The following is a 25,903-nucleotide window of genomic DNA, read 5'->3' as shown; positions in this document are numbered from 1 at the left end:
ACCTTCTCGTTCACTGGAAACCGTGCTGTGTTGCAGAAGCTCTGCAACGACCAGTCCCTTTAACTTCTGAGATAAGGGAAAGGAGACTTAACATTTGCTCCAATTGCCGCGCTGAAGGAATCTGGTCGTTGTATGTTCGCTGCAACACAATATAAATTAGAGACTCTGTGACTGATTATTTTTCGCTTTTTAAAACGGATTAACGGAACGGACAGTTACGGAAGTAAAATATATATATATATATATATATATATATATATATATATATATATATATATATATATATATATATATATATATGTTATTTAAAGTGTATATATGCGAGTATTAAAAAATATTTTTTTTTCTGTTCTTTACTACTATTGACAATAATATATATATATATATATATTTTTTAGAAATACTTTGGTCGTTGCGCAACGCTGCAACACTAACATTAGTCGCCACTGGTGTGTGATATGTTCGCCCTCTTTCGATATTTATGACCAAATACCGATCTTGCTATAACAATTTGATGTTCATAGTTCTGAGTAAAAAAAATAGCGAGTTAAATTGTAGTGTTTACCGTTCTAACTCTTAACCCTTGTACCCTCTTCCGAAGGGTTATTCATGTTTAGGATTGTAAAATTTGAGGATGCTATTTATTATTGCAACGAATTGCTGTCTAAATTGTGGACGTGTTTCTATAAATGAAATAAATATCATAGCTAAGACCAGTGGCGGATCCAGGATATGATCAAGGGAGGGGCTAAACCATAATTTGTCGTTTTATCCAGTGTAAAGCTGAATTGAAGCTCATTTTATCCCGTGTAAACCTGAGCGTAAAGGGGGGCCTATAGCCCCTTAGCCCCCCTTCCCATTGGATCCGCCCTTGGCTAAGACCAACTGAATGGAATTTAGAACACGTTGGAAAGTAGAAGGGATGAAACAAATCGAAGTTGAATATATATTGCTATTTTATAAAAGGGCTATGTTAGCTGCTTTGTATGAATCACCATCAGCCAAGAATTTCATTTAGATTGATTTACGCAATCTTCTAGTTGACCAAATAATGCATACGTTATAAACAACATTAATTATATATTATTACCATGTAGCGAAACCTCATATTCTAGATTAAAACAAGCTCCAGCATGTATTGTTTTCCTGTTCTTTAATTCGATCAATCATTACTAGTGACAATGGTTATTGCACTTCTGCAACTTAACATAAAACATTATATAACGTTCATAGGTCAAACTCACCGCTAACTAAATATATATATAACCTCCCCAATTATATATTACATCAATCTATATCCGACATTTAAAAACAACCGGCAATCGATCAATTATTTGCGTTAAATCTTTTCCTATCTAGTGCCCTAATCAATAGAATTGTCTGCCATTAATAAACATTCACAAATAGTAACTCTTTTATATCCTAGATATACATAAACATCTTTTCTGGTTTCTACTTTATCCTATCATTGCAAACGTAAATGTATTATGTTGTTTGTAAAAATGCATTATTATTATTATTATTATTATTATTATTATTATTATTATTATTATTATTATTATTATTATTATTATTATTATTATTATTATTATTATTATTATTATTATTATTGCTATATTCTTTTCTCGGTGGTTCTGACATTATGTAATGCATTGAATGCATCGTAATTAGAAAGTCTTAATTAATATAATCCTGATAAGAAACATAATACACAAGTATTATATTTGTTTATTTTTAGGTTCCCCTATGGCTATTTGTCATCCAATTATATATACTAATCGAATTTATAATTTCAAAACGCCTGGAAAAATTTCAATCAAACTTGAATTAAACTTGATTAAATATGATTTACAATCTGGGAAAATACTGTGGATTAAGGCTTTACTAGAAGTGGGGGAATAAAGGGATGGCATGTAAAAATAATAGAAAACGCCAGATAGCATTGCGGAATCCATATTCTTTAGGGCCACTGATAAGAATACAGACACTTCCAACTCCGTTAAAATCAAGTTCAGCCCCAGAGATGATAAGAAACCACTAGCACCCCTAGAGTGGGGGTAGAAAAGGATTAATATGTAAAAACAATCAAAAACATCCAAAATTAGTGTCGAATCCATATATTTTTCTTCTTTTTTGAATCGCTAAGCTGAATATTGACACTACTGATGCTGTTTAATTAAGTCTATTCCCAGCCCCCATCGGTATGGTAGATGAGAATGGGTGAAACATAAAATGTCCAAAATAATCCGAAATAATATAGAAGCCATAGTTTTTTGGGGTTGGGAAAATGACTGACCTGTTTGGAACAACATTTAAAACATACGTAGTTAGTATCCACCTCAAGGTTGTTTTTATTTTTTATTTTTATAATATCATTTTGATTAAAGATAATATTCAATGGGAGTAGAATGTTTCAAAATTTGCGCCAAAAGTAACATGTTCTATGAATTTTTATCATTACAGTTTCCTTGTGATGCGTATTCTAAGAGAGGCAAGAGATTCAAATATTTTCCAAACGCTTATTTTCTTCCTGAGGAAAATTAGCATTTCAGCTATTTAAAAAAAGCTGAAACACATATTCAATCATTTGTAGTAAAAAAGTCCAAACACGAAATATTATTCATCTAATGTTAAGAGATTCCAAGATGTGGACAACATATTATACAAAGTGAAACTTTAATTTCTGCACTTTTACGTCAAGTTAAAAAATAATAATAATGATGACACCTCACGTCACAAATCGTATCTACTGTACTAACTTTATGTTCCTAGCTTAAGCAGAGACATTGATTGCACTTGCAATGCAGGCAATAGGGTCAACAATGCGAACAGTAGTTTAGCCAACAGTAGCTGACTCTACGTTGTAATTGCCTACCTTGGCGAATATTAGTGAACCAACTGAATTGTCAATGCAACCCCTACGAAATAAGTAAAGTTGCAATTGGAAGTGCGAGGTTGAAACTATTGGATTAACAAGGGCATATCTTGTTGAGCGGTCAACATACCTTTAAACTACGATACACGTTTTTCTAATTATTCATTTCCAACCGTGCTTACTATCAGCCTGCGTACGGTATACCAGGAATGTTGCTAGAACATCTAGTTAGTCATCACCCAGTCAGAAATTGTTTATATGTTACGTTCAGGGTACAAGGAAATCAAGTCCAACTACCAGAGTAGTGAGAAAAAAGAGACATGAATTTTGCACGGTGCGGTTAAATACACAGAAAACTAACACTGGCTTTAACATTATGAGAGTTGTTTACAATATCTGTATATGAACATTTTGAGGTCTTCAACGATCTTCACATATAGTATGTACATGACCAAAAGTGAACTTGATCCCCTTCTGCATTGAGCGTCATATAGAGAGTTTGTGTTGAATGCCGGACGAAGCATTAATTACTTTGCGCCTTAGAATTTCAGTAATAGAGGATATTACTGCTTCCGGTCCGGATAACTGTCGGAATTAAATTTGAAAGTGGCTCCACGAGATGTTACGGATAAGGAACGTCAATGCGAATCCATTCGGTACTCATATAGTTGTAACAAAGGAAATGGTTACTTCTCATTTTCATCTGCTTCTCAAAGTAGATTTTCAATTAGCTTTTTTGAGACTTTGCAGGACATTTCACTTCCGACAAAATGTTTGAATGTTCCTCAAGCCATATACAAGTCATCCAAGACCTGTAAACACGTCGTTTGTCATCTTGGAAGGTGATTGTGGCCACAGCGTATTCATCTTGAAGATGTGGGAGAATTTCAACGTCTTACAACCGAGAATGTCCAAATAAAGGTACTCACGTTCACTTGCGTGAATATGTCAGTCATGGTACCTAAAATATACCTGCACAACCTCACAGAAAATCTTCCAGTTTTAACCACACTTTTTACACACTGAAGACGAAATGTTTTGTTGGGTTTTCGAAACACTTGGAGCTTTGTATTATTTGAGTACAGACAAATCAAAACTCATGGGGCAGCAGTGTACATTTCCAGTTCGCTGTAAACCAGTCTCTGTCTTCTTGAACCCACTGAATATGTGCAGCATTTACTCAATTTTCGAAACATAGTATCGTTCAAAAAACAATATCCATCTCCTCTCTCGTAAAAAAAAAAAAAAAAAAACTTAGGCTTCTTTCACATTATCCGGCGATTTGCCGGATCCGTTTCTTCAGTTTGCCGGATGAGAAGTGTACCCTTTCATATTATCCGGCGTTTTGCCGTGGATGAAAAATATCCGAGCAGGGTTGCTGTGCAACTGAAGAAACAAAACCTGGTGACTCTTGTCGTATTGTGGTGGTTGCAATTGACAGATGCAAAAAGTGTCTTCTACTCGTCTTGTTAAGATAGACAGAAAAAAGTCAGAGACACATAGGGGTAAACTTTTTTTTTTTTTTTTTTTTTTTTTTAGAGAAGTGGTAACTTGAAGGAGATTTTTCTATAATGTTTCCACAATCGATAGACTTGACCAAAATAGCGGCCAGGTTCTAGATATTTAAAATACGATCCCGGTATTCACCTGCTGTGACTGGGAAAACCAGAATAAAGTCCTTTCAAAATAGTCGGTGGTAAAGATCTATCCAAGAATCCAGTGGCGGATCTAGAAGGTAAAAACTGGGAGGCTGCCAGGTCCCAGACTATGAGAAGTATGTCATGAGTATGTCATGTCGGGCCCCGGGCTAGATCCGCCACTGCCAGAATCTCAAGTCAATAAAACCACTGAACCCAAGGCTAACCTGTAGGCATTTATTATTATTATTATTTATTATTATTATTATTATTATTATTATTATTATTATTATTATTATTGTTATTATTATTATTATTATTATAGTATTTCGGGTTTATTATTTACTTTAATCGTTCGACTATTGACTCAAGTCTCTTTAAAGTACTGCTCTAGTCCATGTATTCAAAGGACTATTCAAGAAATTACAACCATAGAAGTGGTAAAGATAATTATAAAATATATAAGGTACGATATATTTATCAAATACCACATCATTAATTCTCTCTTGCTTTGCGAAAGTACATAAAGGTATTATTACTAAATATATAATAATGCTGAAATATTTGATAGTGTATATTTCAATTTTGGGGCACCACAAATTTATAGAATTACAAGCTTATTTGTCCGGTGTTACCCGGACATTTATTTCTCTCAATCTTCTATTACATAGAAAAAAAAATATATTGATTTGGACTCTTTAATCAACGACGTATGGATTCGACGCTCCGGTAGTATCGGTCGTTTTCGATTATTTTCACATGTCATCTTTTTCCATATATTGTATGTAACAAGTTTGGTTAAAATTACTCCAGGTGTACTGGACTAGAACATAACCACATACACAAATACACTCCACACACGCATATATACTGTATACGTAAAACACACGCACCCATATTATCGCAGCCACTCTCTACTCTTTCCTGGCAACACTTGCTTCCTCCCCCAACACCCATCCGGCAGTTTGCCGCGTATATGTGAAGAGCTTTATTGCTTGCAATGTCCCGCTTGGCTATACACGGCAATTTGCCGCGTCGAATTCTAGCAGGGAGATCCGGCTGTGTTTGCTCGCCGGATAAATGTCCGGCGACCGCCGCACATATGTGAAGAGCTTCATTGCTTGCAATATCTTTCTACCTTGTCCGGCAATTCGCCGTTGCCGGAAACGGATCCGGCAAATCGCCGATAATGTGAAAGGGCGGTTACTCTTATTTGAAACAAGTATGCTTAAACAAAAAGCTCTGAGAGTACAATATTTTAAAGGGAAGTATATGATCATTTTTCCTTAAAGAAACTTGCATATTACATTCTTTATATGTGAATGCATTTTCTCCCCTACAACATATTCGCAAAAGATTCCTACAAATTTATTTGGTGGAGCTAGGTCCAAACAAACTCCTATGTTTTATGGTACCCTTCTGGGCGCACTAAAAATATGTTGAAATTATTATTTAACAAATGTTAAGTACATGAAATAACTCAGCTAATAAAGTTTCAATTTTTAACTATAGCCACAAATTTATTATTATTATTATTATTATTATTATTATTATTATTATTATTATTATTATTATTATTATTATTATTATTAGTAGTAGTAGTAGTAGTAGTAGTAGTAGTAGTAGTAGTAGTAGTAGTAGTAGTATTTGGCTGACACAGACGCGAACACTACGTGCGAAACTTTCCAGTTTGAAGCTGTACATCATTTATTATGTGTATTTCAACAACTGTATGGTTCTATGGTTCAAGCAATAGTTTTGTGCATGGGCGCCCGAGGAAAATTTTCTAGGGGTGCTCAAACCCCTGATTGTTATATTATGTTTAGTATTTTCTATTTGTATTAAGGAAATCTTAAGAAATTTAATACATTTCCGTGAACCGGGGGATAGGGTCCCACCCTGCTCTCCCCTTCGAGAGTCCATGGTTTTGTGCATTGCACAGATTGTTTTTCTAATCCTTCTACTTGTGATTATAATTTGAATAACTAGGAATTAATTTCCCAATTGCGGTACATATTCGACTTTTTTATTGATTTTAGTAAATCTTTGTTACACACTGCATTTTACTTAACATATAGCAAGTGTGTTCCATGTATGTTCGCTCATTCTTTTTTTCTGATAGACAATTAGCAATTTTTTTTCTGTGAAAATTTAACTGTCTATATCCAAAGTTTGATGCCAAAATCATCGGAAACCAAAGGTTTGCAGTGCACAGGAAAATATTGTACATGTTTACTAAGGAAGTCAAGAGCTACCTCTATCGCAGATTTAATCCAGATAGACTGAGTTCCTTAGAGCGCGTACTATATATAATGTACTTGAGATTTTTTTTTTAAAGCAGTATCAAATGCACTGGATGGGTTATAACTATACTACAGAAATTTATGAAATACATAATACTCGTAAATAATGAAAATATGATTACTTTGGTACAAGAGGAACAGTCTGCATGTTCCATAATGATTTTAACCTCTACTGATAATTATAAACTAACTAGCAAAATTACTGTTCTTTGATTTAGGAGCAATAATACTTGTGGAAAATGTTAAAATTGTGTAATTAGACACAAACTTCTTATTAAAAAAAAATAGTTGTTGATACAAGAGAAGTTGCTTAAACTTTCACTGTGTTTCTTCCCTTAACGGTCATATTTCTGATAACTCTATGTTATCGTTAGCCTAGGTTCATAAGGAATATATATATACGTCTAACATTTTCAAAGATCTGAACTAAACAAGAAATCTTTCAAGACCATCATTTCTCCATTTACAGGTTCAATCTCTTAAAATATCTTACGTGCAACTTCGGGTATATCATTTCTTCAAAATTTCATTTATTTTTTTTTTTTTATAATTTGGGAGATTTGGAGAACATCAGAGAAACTTTCAGCTCGCACCTGTGCCTCTTTTAGGAGTCGAATCTTTCGTACTGCCATATTACATACAATCTGGTTACAAAAAAGATTATTTCTGCTAAATTTCGTGATTCTACTTTTAATCGTTTAAGAGATTTGATAATAATGATTGAAAAAGTCATTAGATTTAATCTTATATATCTTAAAGTTGTGTCAAAATCATTCATTCTTCATTCAATTACATTATTATTTGTTATGAGTATTGCACTTATCATAGTTGTCGAATATGAAGCAAGAAATATTAAAATTTGAAGTTAATTTAAGACAATGTATATTCAAATAAATTATTTGCAATAACGTTTAAAAGAGAACTTCCTGAAAAAAAACGTTAAAACTATTTTTTAAGATGGTTCAACATTTCCGGAAATGTTACACTATTTTCGACCGAAATTGGATTGAAAGGACAACTGTACTGTCACCAATCAGTTTAGTAACCCCGAAAACTATTGAATCGACATAAATTCTTGTAATTGTTGACATTTTATCTTCAAACCTTCTCAATTTCCATGTCCATGGAAACTGGATTTGGTATTACACACCATTCAGGTACATCTCTGTTCATATCATCGCCCCTGAAAACTATGAATTCCATTCTAGTATCAGTCGTTTTCGATTATTTTTACACATCACACCTATTCTCCCTGCCAATTCTATGGATGTCGTATCCGTCAAAGTAGTTTGTGTTAGATTAAAAGTGTAAGTGTGTATGCCAACTTGCTTTTCCAAAACTGAGTTTGCATTGCGAGTTTCATCCTCCTAACATGAGAAATTCGCCAGATACTCTAGTTTTGACGCACATTTTGAACAACCTCTTTCGCTTTGAACTCTCTCCTAACCATTAGAATATGCATCGACAAATTGTATATAGTCTATGATATCTTCAGACCTGCATCTCTTGGATACAGTTACAAAGAAGTATATCAAGCAAATGATGTAGATATCTATACCGATTAAACAAACAAACAAACATTCATATATATATATATATATATATATATATATATATATATATATATATATATATAAGATTTGTATAAGTTTTTGAGTGTTTTGCACCATCAAAGGTATAATCCATTTTGACTTACAGTGTAATGTTGAATCACATCCTCATTATGTCCGAATGGAAGTGGAAATTTTGCTTCTCATAGTAAAGAAGTACTAATTGTTTAGCGACTGAGAAGCTATTATTGAAATAAAATGAAAATAACATATTCTCTGCATTCTATGTTTAATAATAATAATAATAATGAAAACAAAACATTCGTGTTTAGTATTAATATTTTCAAGTTGACTGATTGCTAAAAGTATGCGTTTTATCAACGTTTTAATTAATTGTGAAGAAAGGAGAATGTCATCGATAATAAATATATGCCATTTTAATATGTTTAGTTCTTGAATTAAAAGTGCTTATTGACAATTTGTTCTAATAATTCTTTTTCCCTTATATTTTGACAGGTGTCCATTTGCAACCAGTGTTCATATTTTGGTCAAGGAGTGCGTCATTACAAAATGAGTTTCATGAGTTCAGTGGCAAGCAATAACTCAACAGGAGTAATGTCTCCTAAAGAGGCAGCCAGAATCCTTGACATGCACCGACACACCCAGTCCAATGCGGTAGTGTATATTGTTGTGGTATTGCTTTTATACGCTACAGCATTAGTTGTAATTATGGTCAAATATCTGAAGAGGGAACGTGACGAGTCACGTTTGACTTACTTCGACTCAGATTTCTTCCGCAAAGATCGATTACGAAGACAGAAGAAAGATGGAAAAAATGGCTCCAGTGCTCCACTTGTGAATTCTGCTGCTGACCCGAATTCTGCTGCTGGAACCAGCAAATCACCTGAACCGTGTCAAGTTGTCGTTACAATTTGCACACGATCTGAGGCAAATGGTAAAATGTCTTCGGAAATGGTGACGCATGTCTAAAGTTGTTAGTATATACATTTTTCTCATCAGACCAGAAAATATTTAAGACTGATGCTACAAATCAAGAATTGGACTGTTACTCGTTATAGATGTAAAGGCCTATTTTTGTATCAGATTAGTATAGGCAAAGATTTTAAAAGATCACAGTACTAGGCCTATTTCTATATTATGAACTTTTATAGCAGCAAGAGACTATGTATATTTGTAACACAAACATAAAATTTCTGACGTTTTGTTACTTTCTTTGATTTCTATTTCTTTTCAAGTGAGTTGACTATTATCTGACTCAAGTGTAATTCCCAATCAATGTGTTCGTAATAATATACGAACTGTGTATTTTTTTTTCTAGCAAGTGAAAGAGTTTGTACCTAGATATTAACATTTCTAATCTGTTTGAGAACAAAGGGTTCTGAAGAAATAATAGTAAACAAATTGCAGTAGCAAATATTAAAAACAATAAAGCATGCCCATTTAGTTATGTGTTCAAGTAATTAAATGTCTGAAATATAATTAAGCACTGATCCATTTATGTTGACATGATATTAATTGTGGAATCAATTACTTCCTAAATATTTCTGAATATATTTGTAATATTGTCATTTTTGTGTAACGCAGTATGTTCTATGTGACCTTATTCCAATGATTTTGACTTCCGTACTTGTACTGTACAACTCTAACGTTGCTATTGGTTTGTGTCATATTTAAGAAATTTCCCACGCATTGTTACATTGACAAATACAATTTATAAGAAATTTCATAACAATCTCTGTCATTGTTGAAAACATTAAAGGTGAAAATAGAATACTAAGATTTACTTGTTGATTCTTAAAATGTAAATGGAGTAATTTTCATTGTATGTGTAGCAATGTAGCATAACAGAAACAAAGCATATCGTCACAAATTGTGTTCAATTTATATGTTTAGATGTACAAAGGTGACACTTGAAAGTAGTCTAAAATATGAATCTCAGTACATGTCGAAACAGTGCGGGCAACCAATGTTTTTCAAGACTTATATAGATATATTGTTAAATTTAAATTTTTAAATACATTGGAAAAAATAATAAAGCATGAGTTATTAATGGTAAATTAAAGTTTAAAGCCCATATATCACGGTGAAACATCTCTGGAAATTCTGAAGCATGTCTAAATTTGTTAGTATATACAATTTCTTATAATAGTTAGTTTGATAAGTATTGCGCATCAAAACTGATTCTCAACGATATGAAGAAGAAGTATTGTTCCGAAATATTTAAATCATTTTTGTACCTGCCAATACAGTTTATCAAAACAATTATTTGTGTCAGTGTTATTTTTATGTATATATATATTTTAACTGTTATAAATCGCATATAATTCAATTGGATAAATAAAATATGAATATTAAAAAAAAAAGATGACGATAATGAAACCTCTACGGTAAGTGTATCCAACGCCATTTGCATTATAAATAACGAAAATATAATCAGTTAAAGTTGGAAAGTCTGTTCAAAGGAATCTTTCAATAAACCAAGAAATATTAAACACAATAATTGATGTTGGAAAGCGTTAACAACAATCTTTAACGTTTTGGTGTAGCATGAGGTAGGGTCCACTGATATATATATATTTTTTTTCTGTTTCTGCGCAATAAATGATTTAATATTGTACACATTACAGTAAAATAAGAAAGTACAAGTCAAACGATATTATCTTAACTTTGAGCCAATAATATGAAGAGAAAGTGTTATATGACAATTAATGAATATTAATAGTAAGGTTTCCTATTGCGCAAAAAAGAAGAAGAAGAAGAAAGAAAGAAAGAAAGAAAGAAAGAAAGAAAGAAAGAAGAAACCGATCATTTTTTCTCGGTTCTTCCTATGACTCAAATGGAAATTTTATAAATATTTATTTCACTCGCATTTGTCCATGTGATTCTAAACCAGTTGTTATTCTAAACTGCTACATTTGTTTCTAAAATATCTGTTCTACCAGCTTCAAAGATTAGGTCTATTAATCTAATATTTTAATAAATTAAATGCACAATAAACACCAACTTTCAAAGTTAAAATTTAGACAATAATAGAGACATTATTTGGAGGATAAACCACTGCAAGCACTACTCACATAACGGAAGGGTAATTATATTAACAATTAATTTGCGAAATGTACCCGGAAGGCAATAGCACGAAACGCACAATCTAGATTCTGCTGACACCTGCTAGGTTCTCGGATAGTCGATTCTTGTTCGGTGGCGTAATTTCCAGCATTTGCAGGCGATCCCATCCCAGTTGGTTTTGTTAACATTCCTTTTCCTAATCTGAGAAATCATTGATATCATTGACACAGTCACTGACTGTAACAAGAATGTTGTCACCATATAATGAACTCACGAATGTTTCTGTCGCTTGAACTAGTAGCTTTTTTTTTACAGTACTGTATGAACTAGTAGCTTTTTTTACAGAACGAGATTGTTAGCCGACTGGTAATCCAATGGGAAAATGATCGTTTGTAAAACGAGGCGCAGCTAGGATGACAATATTAAGATGGACCTCGCAGAAATGGAAATACAAAATAGAAACTGGATCCAGTTGACTAAGGCTGGAAGTCAATGGAAAGCTTTTGTGAACACAGGACTGAACTTTCGGGTTCCATAAACCATAGAGTTAGTTAGTCATAATAAACTCGTTGTTTGGGCCATTCTGTTCTTTGTCAATTAATTATTATTAATTTTTCTAACAGCCTTATATTCAATTTTTGACAGTGTCATGCTGTATGTAGTGTCAATTTTTGTGTACAGATGGCTCTTGGGGTGACTTTTTCTTTACCCCGAAGTTTCGCATACTGGTTCCTTTCCTCCCATTGTTCAAAATTTACAGTTAGGCCGCGTCCAAGCATCTTTTGTCAGTGTGTGGGAGTGAGAGCTTTATGTGTATAACGCGCTACCGCGATCGTGCTTGGAGGACCAAATTACATTCCTTTTCAATGAGAATAATTATCAATCTGTGTACCAAATACAGTCCATTAATTGTGTAGTTCTTATTATGTGTTAGTATTAAATAATTATCAACACGTTTTTACAGTGTTTTTATATATGTTAAAACAACAAACCGTTGTTTGGATAAACATATTAAATGGTCCTCTTTTCGGGCCGGATCCGTAACCGTTGTGAGCAGTTTTAAACGAACAGTGTGAACATTCTATTCTGGTTTTAAAGTGTTTTGTGTTTATTATTAAGATGGAGACATTTGCTGTGAAGAAACGGACCCTAAAGTCGAAAATCACAAGAGCTGAAAAAGCCGTTGAGCTTTTGACAACAAGTGAAGTGAACGCCATTCTTGTTCACAAAGAAAAAGTGGCGGATCTTGAACGAGAATGCTCAGCGTTGTTGGAAGATTGTGCTTCGGTGGCAACAGATGAAGAATACACAAGGGAAGAAGTGGACATTGCGGAGATGGACAACAGGATAGTGAAACTGCGGGTGTCATTAATTGGATTACAAGTGTCCCAACCCCCTCCCCCAAACCCTGTGTCTGAAGTGCAACAAGTGAGTGACATTAGGTTACCCAAACTCCAGCTTCCAGTGTTCTCAGGAAATCTCTTCGAGTGGCTTTCGTTCCATGACTTATTCGTGGCCTCTGTGCATAATAACGAGAAACTGACAGGTGCTCAAAAAATGCAGTATTTAAAAACATCGTTGCAAGGGGAGCCGGCACAGCTTTTACAAGCTATGCAGATAACGGATAGTAATTATAAGGAAGCATGGGTCATGTTAAACGCGCGCTATCATAATAAGCGAGAAATAGTAAACTCGATTTTGAAACGGTTAGTTACACAACCTTCCATTAAACAGGAATCAGCAGCCGCGTTAAGAAAATTGATAGACACCACCATGGAGTGTACGCGTTCTCTTAAGGTGTTGGAACAACCAATCGAACATTGGGATGCGCTCTTAGTGTACCATACAGCGGACAAATTAGACAACGAGACACGTAGACAATGGGAGCTTTCTTTGAACTCAAGTGAGCAGCCATCTTTTGAGCAACTCGCGGCATTTTTGAACAACAGAGCCCGCGCTCTTGCTGTTGCGGCCAATGACAAGCCGAGACAACCACCCGCCACTAGTGACCCAATGAAAGGCCGCGAAAAGAAATCAGCGTGCTCTTATGTCAGTACCGCTCAACGAACTCAAACTCAATGTGAAATGTGTAGTTCTGACCATCCTCTTTACAAATGTGCCGAATTTACCAAACGGACAGTAGAAGATCGTGTCGCGTTCGTGAAGGAGAGAAAACTATGCTTTAATTGCATGCGCAAAGCATGTTGGAAGGACAAATGCTCATCCAGCAAATGTCGAAAGTGTGATAAGAAACATCATACATTATTACATTTTAATAGAAGTGATTCGACGTCGAACCCAGTACAATCTCAGGAAACAAGTGTTGCCTCTCACGTGACTTCCGAAGTCAGTGTTCCTCATGTCCTATTGTGTACTGCTATCGTGAAAATATTAGGAAAGGATGATGTGCCATATCCATTCCGGTGTATGCTCGATTGCGCATCAGAGTGCAGTTTTGTCACAGAAAATTGCGTGCAGAAACTTGGTCTTCGAAAAATCAGATCCAGTGTGATGATTTCCGGTATAACGGGAGCAGGGGTAGGAACTGCTAGTGCTATGGTGAATTTGAAGTTTCAACCTCTAGGCGGAAGTTTCGAAACACTCGAAACTAAGGCTGTTGTGGTGCCCAAGGTGACCTCAAATCTACCAAAACAGCCATGTCCCGAAGCAACGTGCTGGCCACATTTGACAGGCTTAAGGTTGGCGGACCCCACTTTTAATGAGGTGGGGCCCATTGACATTCTTCTCGGTGCTGACGTGTTTCCGTCTCTCATGCTCGGGGGAAAGCGGGTCGGGCCTCCAGGCTCACCTATTGCTCTTGAAACGACACTGGGATGGGTGTTATCCGGAAGTGTGGGCTCTAAAGCCAGCAACGTGACAGTGACATCATGCCGTGTATCATGTGAAATAGATTCTGCCCTTCAAAGGTTCTGGGAACTAGAAGAGCTGCCTCAGCAAACGCACTTATCCAAAGAAGAAAAAGATTGTGAACAACAATTTCTGAAAACCCACCACCGTGACTCACAGGGACGTTATGTGGTAAGACTACCTTTCAGGGGTAGCGCGCCAGAACTAGGAGAATCACGCGAGATCGCGATTAAGAGATTATTGAACACGAAACGCAAATTAGCGAAACAACCTGTGTTACAGCGGCAGTATCGTGAGTTCATGGACGAATATCTTGAACTGGGACATATGGAGCTTATCCCCGCAAGTGAGAAAAATGTGCCCCCCGAAAAAGGCTGCTACCTGCCGCATCACGCGGTCTTAAAACCTACCAGCTCTACCACGAAAGTACGAGTGGTTTTCGATGGAAGTGCGGAAACAACTTCTGGGGTGTCCTTAAATCAAAGGCTCATGGTGGGCCCGAAATTACAGGAAGACATTTTTCCTATTCTAGTTCGCTTTCGCGAACACCGTGTGCCATTATGTGCTGATATTAAACAGATGTACCGTGCCATACGAGTGCATAAGGACGATGTGGACTATCAAAGGATTGTTTGGAGAAGCTCGCCAAGTGAAACTATACAGGACTACCGCCTACTCACCGTCACTTATGGTACCGCTCCTGCTAGCTTCCTTGCCACGAGATGCCTACTCCAGGCGGTCGAAGATGAAGGGGAGAGATACCCGCTAGCAGCCGAAGCCGTGAAACGGGATTTTTTCATGGACGACTACCTCGGAGGTGCGAGCAGTGTGAGGGACGCAATTGAGTTGCAGCAGCAGCTAATTCAACTGTTACGGGAATGCGGTTTTGAGCTTCGAAAATGGTTATCTAGTGAACCAGAAGTGCTTGAGGCCGTTCCCCCCCACTTGCGCGAAATGGATGTGCCCTTCAATTTCAGTGAAGAAAGCAACTTTAAGACTCTCGGGGTGCAGTGGTCACCTGTAAGTGACGAATTTGGTTTCAGTGTATCCATCCCTCCTCCTCCCTCTGTGTGGACAAAACGGAAGGTACTATCGGAAGTGGCCAAAATCTTCGATCCTCTTGGTCTTCTTTCCCCAGTGACTATAAAGGCTAAGATACTATTGCAATCCTTATGGAAGGAAAACTTAGGCTGGGATGAACCCCTTTCTCTTGAGACCAGTGCAGTGTGGCAAGCATACTGTGACTCACTATTTGTGTTACGTGAGGTGAAGGTAGCGCGATGTATCAGGCCATTTGACGCTGTCAGCTGTCAGCTGATAGGTCATTGTGATGCTAGCGAACGAGCTTATTGTGCAGTGGCCTACCTACGATCAGAATGTGCAGACGGGGGTGTGGGCGTAAGCCTCATTGCGGCTAAGACTAAGGTTGCGCCCATCAAAGCTGTGTCCCTCCCCCGCTTGGAGTTGTGTGCGGCATTACTGTTGGCTAAGCTACTAAAAACAATAGCTAGTGCAATTAATCTCGATGTGAAAGAAGCTAGAGCCTTTACGGATTCTATGGTCGTGTTATCGTGGTTAGCTCAGTCACCGGATAAATGGCGAACCTTCGTTGCTAACAGAGTAGCGAAAAAACAAAATATTCTGCCCGCCCCCCAATGGGGACATGTCGAGAGTAAGGACAATCCAGCGGACTGTGCTACGCGGGGGGTCATGCCCCAGGAGTTCTTAGGTCACCCTCTGTTTTGGGAGGGTCCTTCGTGGATGCGCGAAGCAGTGTTGCCAGCGTCATTTTGTACTCCGGCTGCCTCAAGTGTAGTTGAGGAAGAAAGAAGAAAATGTGTCACAGTCATGTGTGTAAACACCGAAAATGACCTTGCGAACCGCTACTCCTCCCTGTCAAAGTTGAAAAGAGTGGTGAGCTGGTGTCGGCGGTTTATTTACAATTGCAGAAACCCAAAACAGAAGCTTCGTGGTTCATTGACCGCGAGAGAAGTAGAAGAAAGTCTTTTGTGCCTGGTCAAGGTAGTGCAACAAGGTGCTTTTTCTACAGAGGTGAAGTGTCTGCAGAATGAACAGCCCCTTCCCCGTAAGAGCAGTTTGTTATGTTTGACTCCCTTTATTGACAGTGATGGAATTTTACGTGTTGGTGGAAGGTTGCAGAATGCCGAGATGTCCGTGGATAGGAAACACCCTATTTTGATGCCCAAAAAGCATAAACTTACTCGTCTATTGGTGGAATGTGAGCATGCAAACACTTTGCGTGGTGGGCCTCAATTAGTGCTGGCTACCCTGCGAACAAAGTTTTGGGTGCTGGGGGCCAGAAGTTTAGTGCGTGATGTCATTCACAAATGTGTACGGTGTCAGCGTTTCAATGCAAAAACCCAGACTCAAATTATGGGTTCACTGCCAGCATCCCGGGTTAATCCCGGCAAGTGCTTTTCCAAGACTGGTGTAGACTACGCTGGGCCATATGTTCTGAAAAACAGCTATGGAAGAAGCCGTATTAAGGGTAAGGGCTATATTGTTCTGTTTGTGTGTCTCGCTACCAAGGCCCTACACCTTGAATTGGTATCTGATGCCAGCACCAATTCATTTCTAGCCGCTTTGAAGCGATTTATAGCCCGCAGAGGTGTTCCAAGTGATTTTTATAGTGACTGTGGTCGAAATTTTGTGGGCGCTAGTAAGGAGTTAAATCAGCTGTTGAAGGCCAGTGCGCATTCCAAGGAAAATAACCTGACCACATCATTCCTCTCCGAAAGGGGAATAACTTGGCATTTCAATCCCCCATCTTCCCCTCACTTTGGTGGTTTATGGGAGGCCGGCGTGAAGAGTGTGAAACACCATTTAAAAAGAATAATGGGAAATGTAACATTGTGCTACGAAGAGATGTGCACCGTGCTGGCCCAAATAGAAGGAATTCTGAACTCGCGCCCTCTCACACCGTTGTCAGAGAATCCTAATGATCTCTCCTGTCTTACCCCTGCTCACTTCTTAGTCGGGGAATCCCTCTTGGCCCTCCCAGAGAAAGACTGCTCGTCCCCTAACCTCTCTCACCTTAGAAGATGGCAGCTGGTACAACAGCTTGTGAGGCATTTCTGGCGTCGCTGGTCATTAGAGTATTTGTCCTGCCTCCAGCAAAAGGCAAAGTGGTTTACGCTACAAGATAACCTGAAGGTGGGCGACATGGTGATAATAAAGGAATCCAACCTCCCCCCACTACAATGGAAGCTTGGGAGGATCAAGGAAGTTCACTCAGGCCGCGATGGAGCAGTTCGTGTAGTCACAATTAAAACAGCCCAGGGCGAACTGAAACGTCCTATTGTGAAACTGTGTTTAATCCCGTTTAATCCCGAAAATAAATAGGTCATGGCAGTGGTGTTGTGACAATTGCATTAGCTGCTGCCCTATAATTTGTAAATAGTGTTCTCATGTTTCAGCTTATTAATATTCATTAGTTTATGCAGTGTATGTGATTTGTGTGATTCAAGGCTTGTGAAGTTACGATTTTCTTTGAAACTTGAGCGTTTCAAGGTGGGGGCTATGTTTGGGCCATTCTGTTCTTTGTCAATTAATTATTATTAATTTTTCTAACAGCCTTATATTCAATTTTTGACAGTGTCATGCTGTATGTAGTGTCAATTTTTGTGTACAGATGGCTCTTGGGGTGACTTTTTCTTTACCCCGAAGTTTCGCATACTGGTTCCTTTCCTCCCATTGTTCAAAATTTACAGTTAGGCCGCGTCCAAGCATCTTTTGTCAGTGTGTGGGAGTGAGAGCTTTATGTGTATAACGCGCTACCGCGATCGTGCTTGGAGGACCAAATTACATTCCTTTTCAATGAGAATAATTATCAATCTGTGTACCAAATACAGTCCATTAATTGTGTAGTTCTTATTATGTGTTAGTATTAAATAATTATCAACACGTTTTTACAGTGTTTTTATATATGTTAAAACAACAAACCGTTGTTTGGATAAACACTCGTCATAGGCTAAAGCTGATACGTGATCTCACTTTCTGAATCCAGAGATACAGGAAGAGAGTTTCAACTAGTGGGGCTCCTAAGAAGGCAAGGTCCTCTCTTATGCCACCACTGAGAAGGAATATAATATAAATATTTGAACCCGAAGAATTGTGCATTATGTATATACTGTTAGAGCAAAAAATAAATAAAATCTGCTTAAGATTCGCTTTTCGCTTAGATTTATGATTGATTGAAATCAATAAAACTAACATAAGTAAAACGAGATAAATTATGTCCATGCGGACAAGAAGGTAACTATCTTGCAAGGAACGGACACAAACGTGTTATCCGGACATACGAATCAAACCTAGTCCATAAGATGAACATAACAAAGGTATGTGCATGCACACAAAATAGGTGCCGTGGACAATGGAGTAAGTCCCTGAGGCCCATTAACTATGTTAGTATAAAGAAAATCGTAGACTCGTAGTGAAATAGCTATTTTATTAGCACTGCTCATTGGAAAGTCATGGTTTATAGTTCATTCTCTTCAGCACGAAAGAAGCTTTCCAGAAGTGCTATGTATTGAGGCCAATAACGTATTTGAACAGGGAAAATTAGGAGAATGTCGAGAAAATTCCCTCCAGAAATCCCTCCTATCAAATTAGGACAATTCTGGAGTGGCTCGGGGTAAAAGTATACAATCCAAATGTAACTAGAAAAAAAAAAATACATATGGTATAAGAAATGACTGTTCCAAGTTTTGTACTGATAGAAAGAACAGGTATCAGGGGAAAGCATGTATTGTTATAAATTCATTTTCGCTCATTACGATGAATCTCTCTCTCTCTCTCTCTATATATATATATATATATATATATATATATATATATATATATATATATATATATACAGAGGGTTGATTAATTCGTGTGTCAATTTCATTTGTTCACTGTGCAAAAGTGGTATGAGGTAAAGCCGTGCAATTTGGTGTAACTTTAGATGAAGGACATAAGTTTTGTTTCGCCATAAAAGCGTGTCACTTGTACTAAAGATTGAAGAGATATAGGGTCAAAGGTTAAATTTCGATTTTTTTCCTTATGGGATTGCAATGGTAAATTCTGAAAGAGCCTGAAAAAACGTAAATCGAAGTGATAACAAAGAAAAAGCTGTATGGTGCGATTCTATGTCGCAAGCCGACCAAATATGCGTCAATCAAGTGTCATGGTCAGAGGTCACTGTCAGATCAAGATCACAGGTCACTTTGAGAACCTGTTTGACATGATGAGGTAAGAAGATTGCGAGGTTTTCAGTGTATTCAAAAGGGTTCTCAAAATGACCTGTGACCTTGATCTGACCGTGACCTATGACCTTGACACTTGATTGACGCATATTTGGTCGGCTTGCGACATAGAATCATACCATACAGCTTTTTTTGTTATTACTTCGATTTACGTTTTTTCAGGCTCCTTCAGAATTTACCATTGCAATCCCATAAGGAAAAAAAATCGAAATTTGACCTTTGACCCAATATCTCTCCAATCTTTAGAACAATTGACATGCTTGTATGGCGAAACAAAACTTATGTCCTTCATCTAAAGTTACACCAAATTGCACTGCTTTGCCTCATACCACTTTTGCACAGTGAACAAATGAAATTGACACACGAATTAATCAACCCTCTGTATATATATATATATATATATATATATATATATATATATATATATATATATATATATATATATATATATATATATATATATATATATACATGTTATTCTATATCTCAGGAAGATTGCATATACAACATTCTTTGTTGTCTGGCTGGCAAAAAGTCTCAAATACAAGAGAGCAACTATACTTAACTAACCTGGGCCAGAGATACTACAATCGAAGACTTCGGGGCAAAAAATTGTAAGTCTAAAAAGTGAAAGCGTAAAGGGGATAGCTTCACAGGAGGTTTATCCTCATCCAATTTCCTTCAAACTTGGTACATATATACTGGATCGTAGTAAATGGACACGTATTTTTTTTGTTTCTTTCGGAAAATAAGTTAAGGGGGGCAAAGGGCCCCCTTTCAAAAGTGGGTCTCCTTGATTAAAAGGGCCACATTAAATAGACGATACTCTGTCGATGCAAGGATGACTTCAAGGTAGGAAACATGTCTTTTGTCGTTTTTTGCGAGAAAAGGGTTGCAGCGGGCAATGGCCGATTTCGAAATGACAAACTAAACAACACAATCCTTACAGTTATTGGATTGCAATGAAATTGCTTGAAACCGTGATATGATGTAGATATTGTATCCCTGAGAAAAGATCTCAATGGGCACAACCACAAATTACTGACCGTTTAGCCACTACAGGGCAACTTTTTGAAAACAGCCGAATATAACTATCTACTATATTTTGGTTAAATGACTACACAGTAAAAAATGGTTGTGTTAATTCAACTCACTTTTAACAGAGGGCAGTGGTTCCAATGTGACTACCACTATGTGGTGTTAGTTCAACACATACCCCGCGGTGTTGGAGTTTAACACAGGGGGTGTGTTACGTCTTTAACACACAACCGGTGTTGAGCCGTGCCGTAAGCGTTAATGAACCACAAAATTACTCCCGCAAAATATGCTAAATCGCCTATATGCGTATTGTGCTTACATTATGCTGAGTCTAGAAACACACTTTAAACAAATAAAAAAATGTACTCCAATGGTGGGGAGGGCACGAACCACCAACCTTTCAATTCCTAGCCGCGTGCTCTTCCGACTTGGCCACGGAGCCGACGAAGAAAACGTCGCTTGTAGAAGGATAAATTGTTGAGGTCTTTTGCGTTTGGCTAATCAGAGTGCTCCTTTAAGCCGTGTATATTCGACGATAACCGTTCGGGATAAGATAAAATCTGCTCGCCATGTAGACCTAATTTTATAACAAAATGACGACTGTCTATCTACTTTATTTTATAGTTCTTCCATATTCACTTTCAAGTGATCGGCGCCAGTTGCTATCTAATAAAGTTGATGTGTTTGTTGCTTCTAGTACGCAATCGCTTAGAAAAAGCGATAAGTACATCAAATGTGGGAGATGAATTTAGAACACATAAATGGTACATGCCTAGCCTAGCACATCTTGTGCTGTTAGGGTTTCCTCAGAAACATTATGTAAAACAATTGAAAACACATCGCGCGGTTTGCACTTTGAAATTTTGCGCATACCTGGATTTGTTTAAGTATTTCTTTCTACTGGGTTTGTCTATAGTTTCAATTCATAAGCCCGTATAATTAGATGCCCAACATATTTGGCAATCACGCAGAAAACAACACCGAGGACTCTACATTTGTGTTAATTTAACACACAGGCTGTGTGTCATTTCAACTACCGGCATTTGACACACAACTCCAAATGGGGAGCGAGTTGTTCTAACCACTTTTTTGTGTTATATTTTAACACAATTATGTTAACACATAGGCATGTCGTTGAAATAACACAACGATTTTTTACAGTGTAAAACCGCGATATGTTGTAGATTGTGTGATCATGAAGAAGTCTTAACGTGCATAACCACCAATCACTGATCATTTGGCCACTATGAGGCCACTTTTTTTCAAAGCAGCCGAAAATAATGATATTTTGGATTTCGATGAAAATGACTGAAACTGTGATATGTTGTAGATATTGTGATCCTGAGAAAAAATCTCAAGAGGCACAATCGCCCATCACTGGCTGTTTGGCCTCTACGGGGTTGCTTCTTTTGGAAACAGAAGGTAGTGGCATTCTGGATTTCGGCGCAATTGCTTCAAACCGTGATATGTTGTAGATATTGTGACCCTGAGAAAAGTCTTACTGGGCAAAACTACCATTCACTGACCGTTTGGCCACTACGAGGTCACTTTTTCTGAAAGCAGCAGAAGATAGTGATATTATGGATTACGGTGGCAATAACTGTAACCGTGATATGTTGTAAATATTGTGGTCCTGAGAAAAAGGTCTTAATGGGAACAACCACTAATCACTGACCCTTTGGCCGCTATGACATCACTCTTCTTTTTTTGAAAGCAGCCGAGCCGAAGATAGTGATATTCTGAATTTCGGTAAAAATGACCGAAACCGCGATATATTGTAGATCTTGTCATCATGAGAAAAAGTCTTAATTGACGTAACCATCAATAATTGACCGTTTGGCCACAACATGTCCAAATTTTTGAAAACAGCCGGGAATAACGATATGTTTTTTTTTCGATTTCGGTGTAAATAAATTAAACTAATATATTATAGATGTCGTGGTACTGAAACAAAGTTGTCTAGGGCTTTCCAGGGTTTACGTTTTTCCCGTACGATGAACATCGGAGTGATGCCTGTGCTTAAATGATGTTGGCCATTACTCTCCCAATCCTTTTTCCGGGTTGTGGGATAGGATTTTAGGCTTTCATAAAATTCCACCAAAATTCCAAAATATCCTTATCTTCTGCTATTTAAAAAAATGTGGCCCTGTATTGTCAATGGTCAGTGATAAGTGGTTGTGCCTATCGAGACTTTTTCTCAGGATCACAATATCTACAACATATCACGGTTTTAAGCCATTACACCTAAATCCAAAATACTGTTACATTCTGCTTGTTTAATATATATATATATATATATATATATATATATATATATATATATATATATATATATATATATATATATGTGTGTGTGTGTGTGTGTGTGTGTGTGTGTGTGTGTGTCTCTGTAGTGGCCAAACGGTCATTGATTAGTGGCTGTACCTGTTGAGACTTTTTTCTCAGGATCAAAATATCTACAGCATATCACGGTTTCAAGCCATTCTACCGAAATCCAGAATACCGTTACCTTCAACTGTTTTCAAAAGTGGCAATGTAGTGGCCAAACGGTCAGTGATGAGTGGTTGTGCCTATTGTGACTTTTTCTCAGGATCATAATGTCTGCAACATGTCACGGTTTCAGTCATTTTTTTACCAAAATCAAGAATATCGTTATCTTCGACTGTATTCAAGAAAGTGATCCTGTAGTGGCCAAACGGTCAGTAATTTGTTGTTGTGCATATCGAGACATTTTCTCAGGAACACACTATTTACAACATATCAAAGTTTCAAGCAATTCCACTGAAATCAATCTTCCGTAAGGATTGTGCGGCGTCCTTTGTCATTACGAAAGGGGGCATTAGCTTTTGCAACCCTTTTCTCGCAAAAAAGGACAAAAAAAAAAAGAAAAAACCGCCAAAGACACATTTCCTGCTTGGAAGTCATCTTTGCATCGGCAGAGATTCGTTTATTTAATGTAGCCCTTTTAATCAAGGGGACTCATTTTTGAAAAGAGGCCCTTTGCCCCCTTAACCTATTTTCCGAAAGAAACAAAAAATACGTGTGCATTTATTTTCGGTCTAGTATATACGTGCCAAATTTGAAGGAAATCGGATGAGGAGAAACCCTTTTGAAGCTATGTCCTTTACACTTTCAGTTTTTTTTTTTATGACAGGTTTTTGTCCCAATGTACGTCTTCAAAACTCACAATGATTGGCCTAGAATTGCAGAGAAAAGGAATGATAATACTTCACTAAGATGTTAATACGAGGTATTTGAAGTTCGTAGGTGATTTTGAGTTCAGATTAATTATAATGAAAGGTACAGAAACAAGAACGCAAAATATTGCCGGCAATATCACATAGAGACATTTGCTGGGAATAGATATATCGATCAAATTACTTCATTGGCATTTATTGACTTTCTTCCTTACATCTTCTATTCTCAGAAGTCAACTTCATTCACAGTGTTTTCCCAAATGGGTAATACTCATCCCGGTGAAAACTCATCATTGAATAGAATGCAAAGTCAAAGTCAGGTATTCGCAATGTGTGACGATCTACATATTATATAGTTAACACGCTCTCAAAGAAATAAGCTTGGAGAGATGATGCGAATGTTACAGTCAACTTTCTCGCTTTTTTTTTGTTTAGACCAAGCAAGCACTGACAAGAGAATAGGGATCTTGCTTCGCAACCGGGTTCGAATCTAGTGGACAACTATCCTGACTGAGATTCTTCCAGGTGAATTATTGTATGTACCGTTAAGTATAAGCATTGTCCGATTTTTGTCCACTGTTGAATATTATTTATTTTGTCCACTTTCACTTAAATATTGAATATTAACTTTATGGTCTAGAATTTTTTATTGATACTGAGAACTCGACACTTTTAATGACTTGGGAGGCAAAATGTTAAACACGACCCTGCATACATATTTTATATTATTATTAACTATTATTAATTTCCATTCTTAATCAGATATAACAATACCAAATCGATTAATGTGTTGTTAAATTTACTTTGAAAATTCCAGTTATCGGGACTCATGAAGGAAACAATTGAATTTACATTCTTTTAAAGGAGAAAATTGTCTCAGAATTCGACAGATTTTAAATTGAAATGGAGTTTCCGAACATATGAAATTCGGATTCCAATATATCACTATGTTTCCAAACGTGTGACTCTACGAACGTGTAACAACATTAAACAGAATATACTTTTTGTGTCAGGCTTCCTTCCTTACATTTACTACCGCCAAATTAAGAATGCATTCAGTTTACTAAAGATATTTTCATTTAATATAAATTTACTTTAGTGGTACCACAAACTTCTGGCCGATCCATTATTAGCACTCTGATTAATGTGGCAGATAAATTAGGCGCTGAAATTATTAACAATAAAAATATCACTGATATAGAACACAATTAGAATAATTTCATATTTTACTTAGATCTTTTTATACCGTAGCATATTACTTGATTTTACCTTTTTAAGCGTATGACCCTTCCCCATAATGAAAGTTTTCTGCTTCCCAGAGAGGATATCCAGTCCATTTTATCATCGGCTCAGTTATGTTGTAATGGGCGATGAATTCCTGTAAGAGATTAATTGCATATCATTTCAACACGTCAATTATGAATCACGTCTAATACGATTATAATAAATAAACTGAAATTTGTGCTTCCAATTTTGTAAACTGTCTGGGGGACAAACACAGATAAAACGAACAGAATAACACGTAATGTTGTATAGAGTAGAAGCCCATAGTATATACGAGTGCTGTAAGTATTACGAAATGTAGTGTAGAAGTTGTTGTAGACGTGCAGATCAGCAATACACATAATTATAAGAAAATATGCGCTTGGTATTTCATAATCTGGTAGTAAAGATACCTTAATGTAGGTATATATAATCAGAAAATAGCATAAAGGCCGGTCAATAAGTCCTGCATATTGGATCCTACACACACACACACACAGACACACACACACTTTTTTTTATTTTTCTCAAATGTTTCATTATAATGCAGCAAATGTTTATACTAACTATGTACAGTGACAAATGAGATCAAATACGATCTTTGAATGTTTCTCTAAAGATCGTTGTGGGGTTTGATAAGATGAGTGTCCGGGAGACTCTCTAGCCTACATCAGCCGGAGAGAGGTAGATCGAGGAAGGGCATCCTCACCCACAGCAATCGGGACTAGGTCTCAGTCCACAGTGGCTGAGAAGGTGTAAGGATCTCTCTAGTCTACAGCAACCGGAGAGAGGTTGAGTGAGGAAGGACTTTGTGAACC

General features: G+C 36.9%; 3 protein-coding genes across 5 annotated transcripts in view; 2 read left to right on the top strand and 1 right to left on the bottom strand.

Moving 5' to 3' along the window:
• The window catches only part of LOC145688089 (uncharacterized), a 514,797-nt gene extending 503,742 nt beyond the window's left edge, over nucleotides 1–11,055 (top strand). Inside the window, exon 3 of the mRNA XM_081761821.1 lies at nucleotides 8,882–11,055. Coding sequence (XP_081617947.1) covers nucleotides 8,936–9,355 — 420 coding nt within the window. The 5' untranslated portion in view covers nucleotides 8,882–8,935 and the 3' untranslated portion in view covers nucleotides 9,356–11,055. The remainder of the gene's footprint in view (nucleotides 1–8,881) is intronic.
• Nucleotides 1–25,903, bottom strand: part of Nse4 (SMC5-SMC6 complex kleisin component Non-SMC element 1) — a 131,267-nt gene that overhangs the window by 39,922 nt on the left and 65,442 nt on the right. For all 3 annotated transcript variants that reach the window (XM_081761819.1, XM_081761818.1, XM_081761820.1), the window contains one exon: nucleotides 25,092–25,200. In XM_081761819.1, the coding sequence (XP_081617945.1) occupies nucleotides 25,096–25,200 (105 nt within the window). In that variant the 3' untranslated portion in view covers nucleotides 25,092–25,095. The remainder of the gene's footprint in view (nucleotides 1–25,091; nucleotides 25,201–25,903) is intronic.
• Nucleotides 12,572–17,683, top strand: LOC145687233 (uncharacterized). Its single transcript, XM_081760705.1, has one exon. It carries the CDS (start codon nucleotides 12,572–12,574, stop codon nucleotides 17,681–17,683), a length of 5,112 nt encoding a protein of 1,703 aa, XP_081616831.1.

Source organism: Thermobia domestica, chromosome 6 (assembly GCF_964235325.1).
Source record: "Thermobia domestica chromosome 6, izTheDome1.hap1.1, whole genome shotgun sequence".
NCBI classification, from domain to species: Eukaryota; Metazoa; Arthropoda; class Insecta; order Zygentoma; family Lepismatidae; genus Thermobia; species Thermobia domestica.
This window is presented reverse-complemented; position numbering and strand designations above follow the sequence as displayed.

Bases quoted from the DNA above. Each gene is read 5' to 3' on its own strand.
- LOC145687233 (XM_081760705.1), top strand. From the start codon at position 12,572: ATGGAGACATTTGCTGTGAAGAAACGGACCCTAAAGTCGAAAATCACA.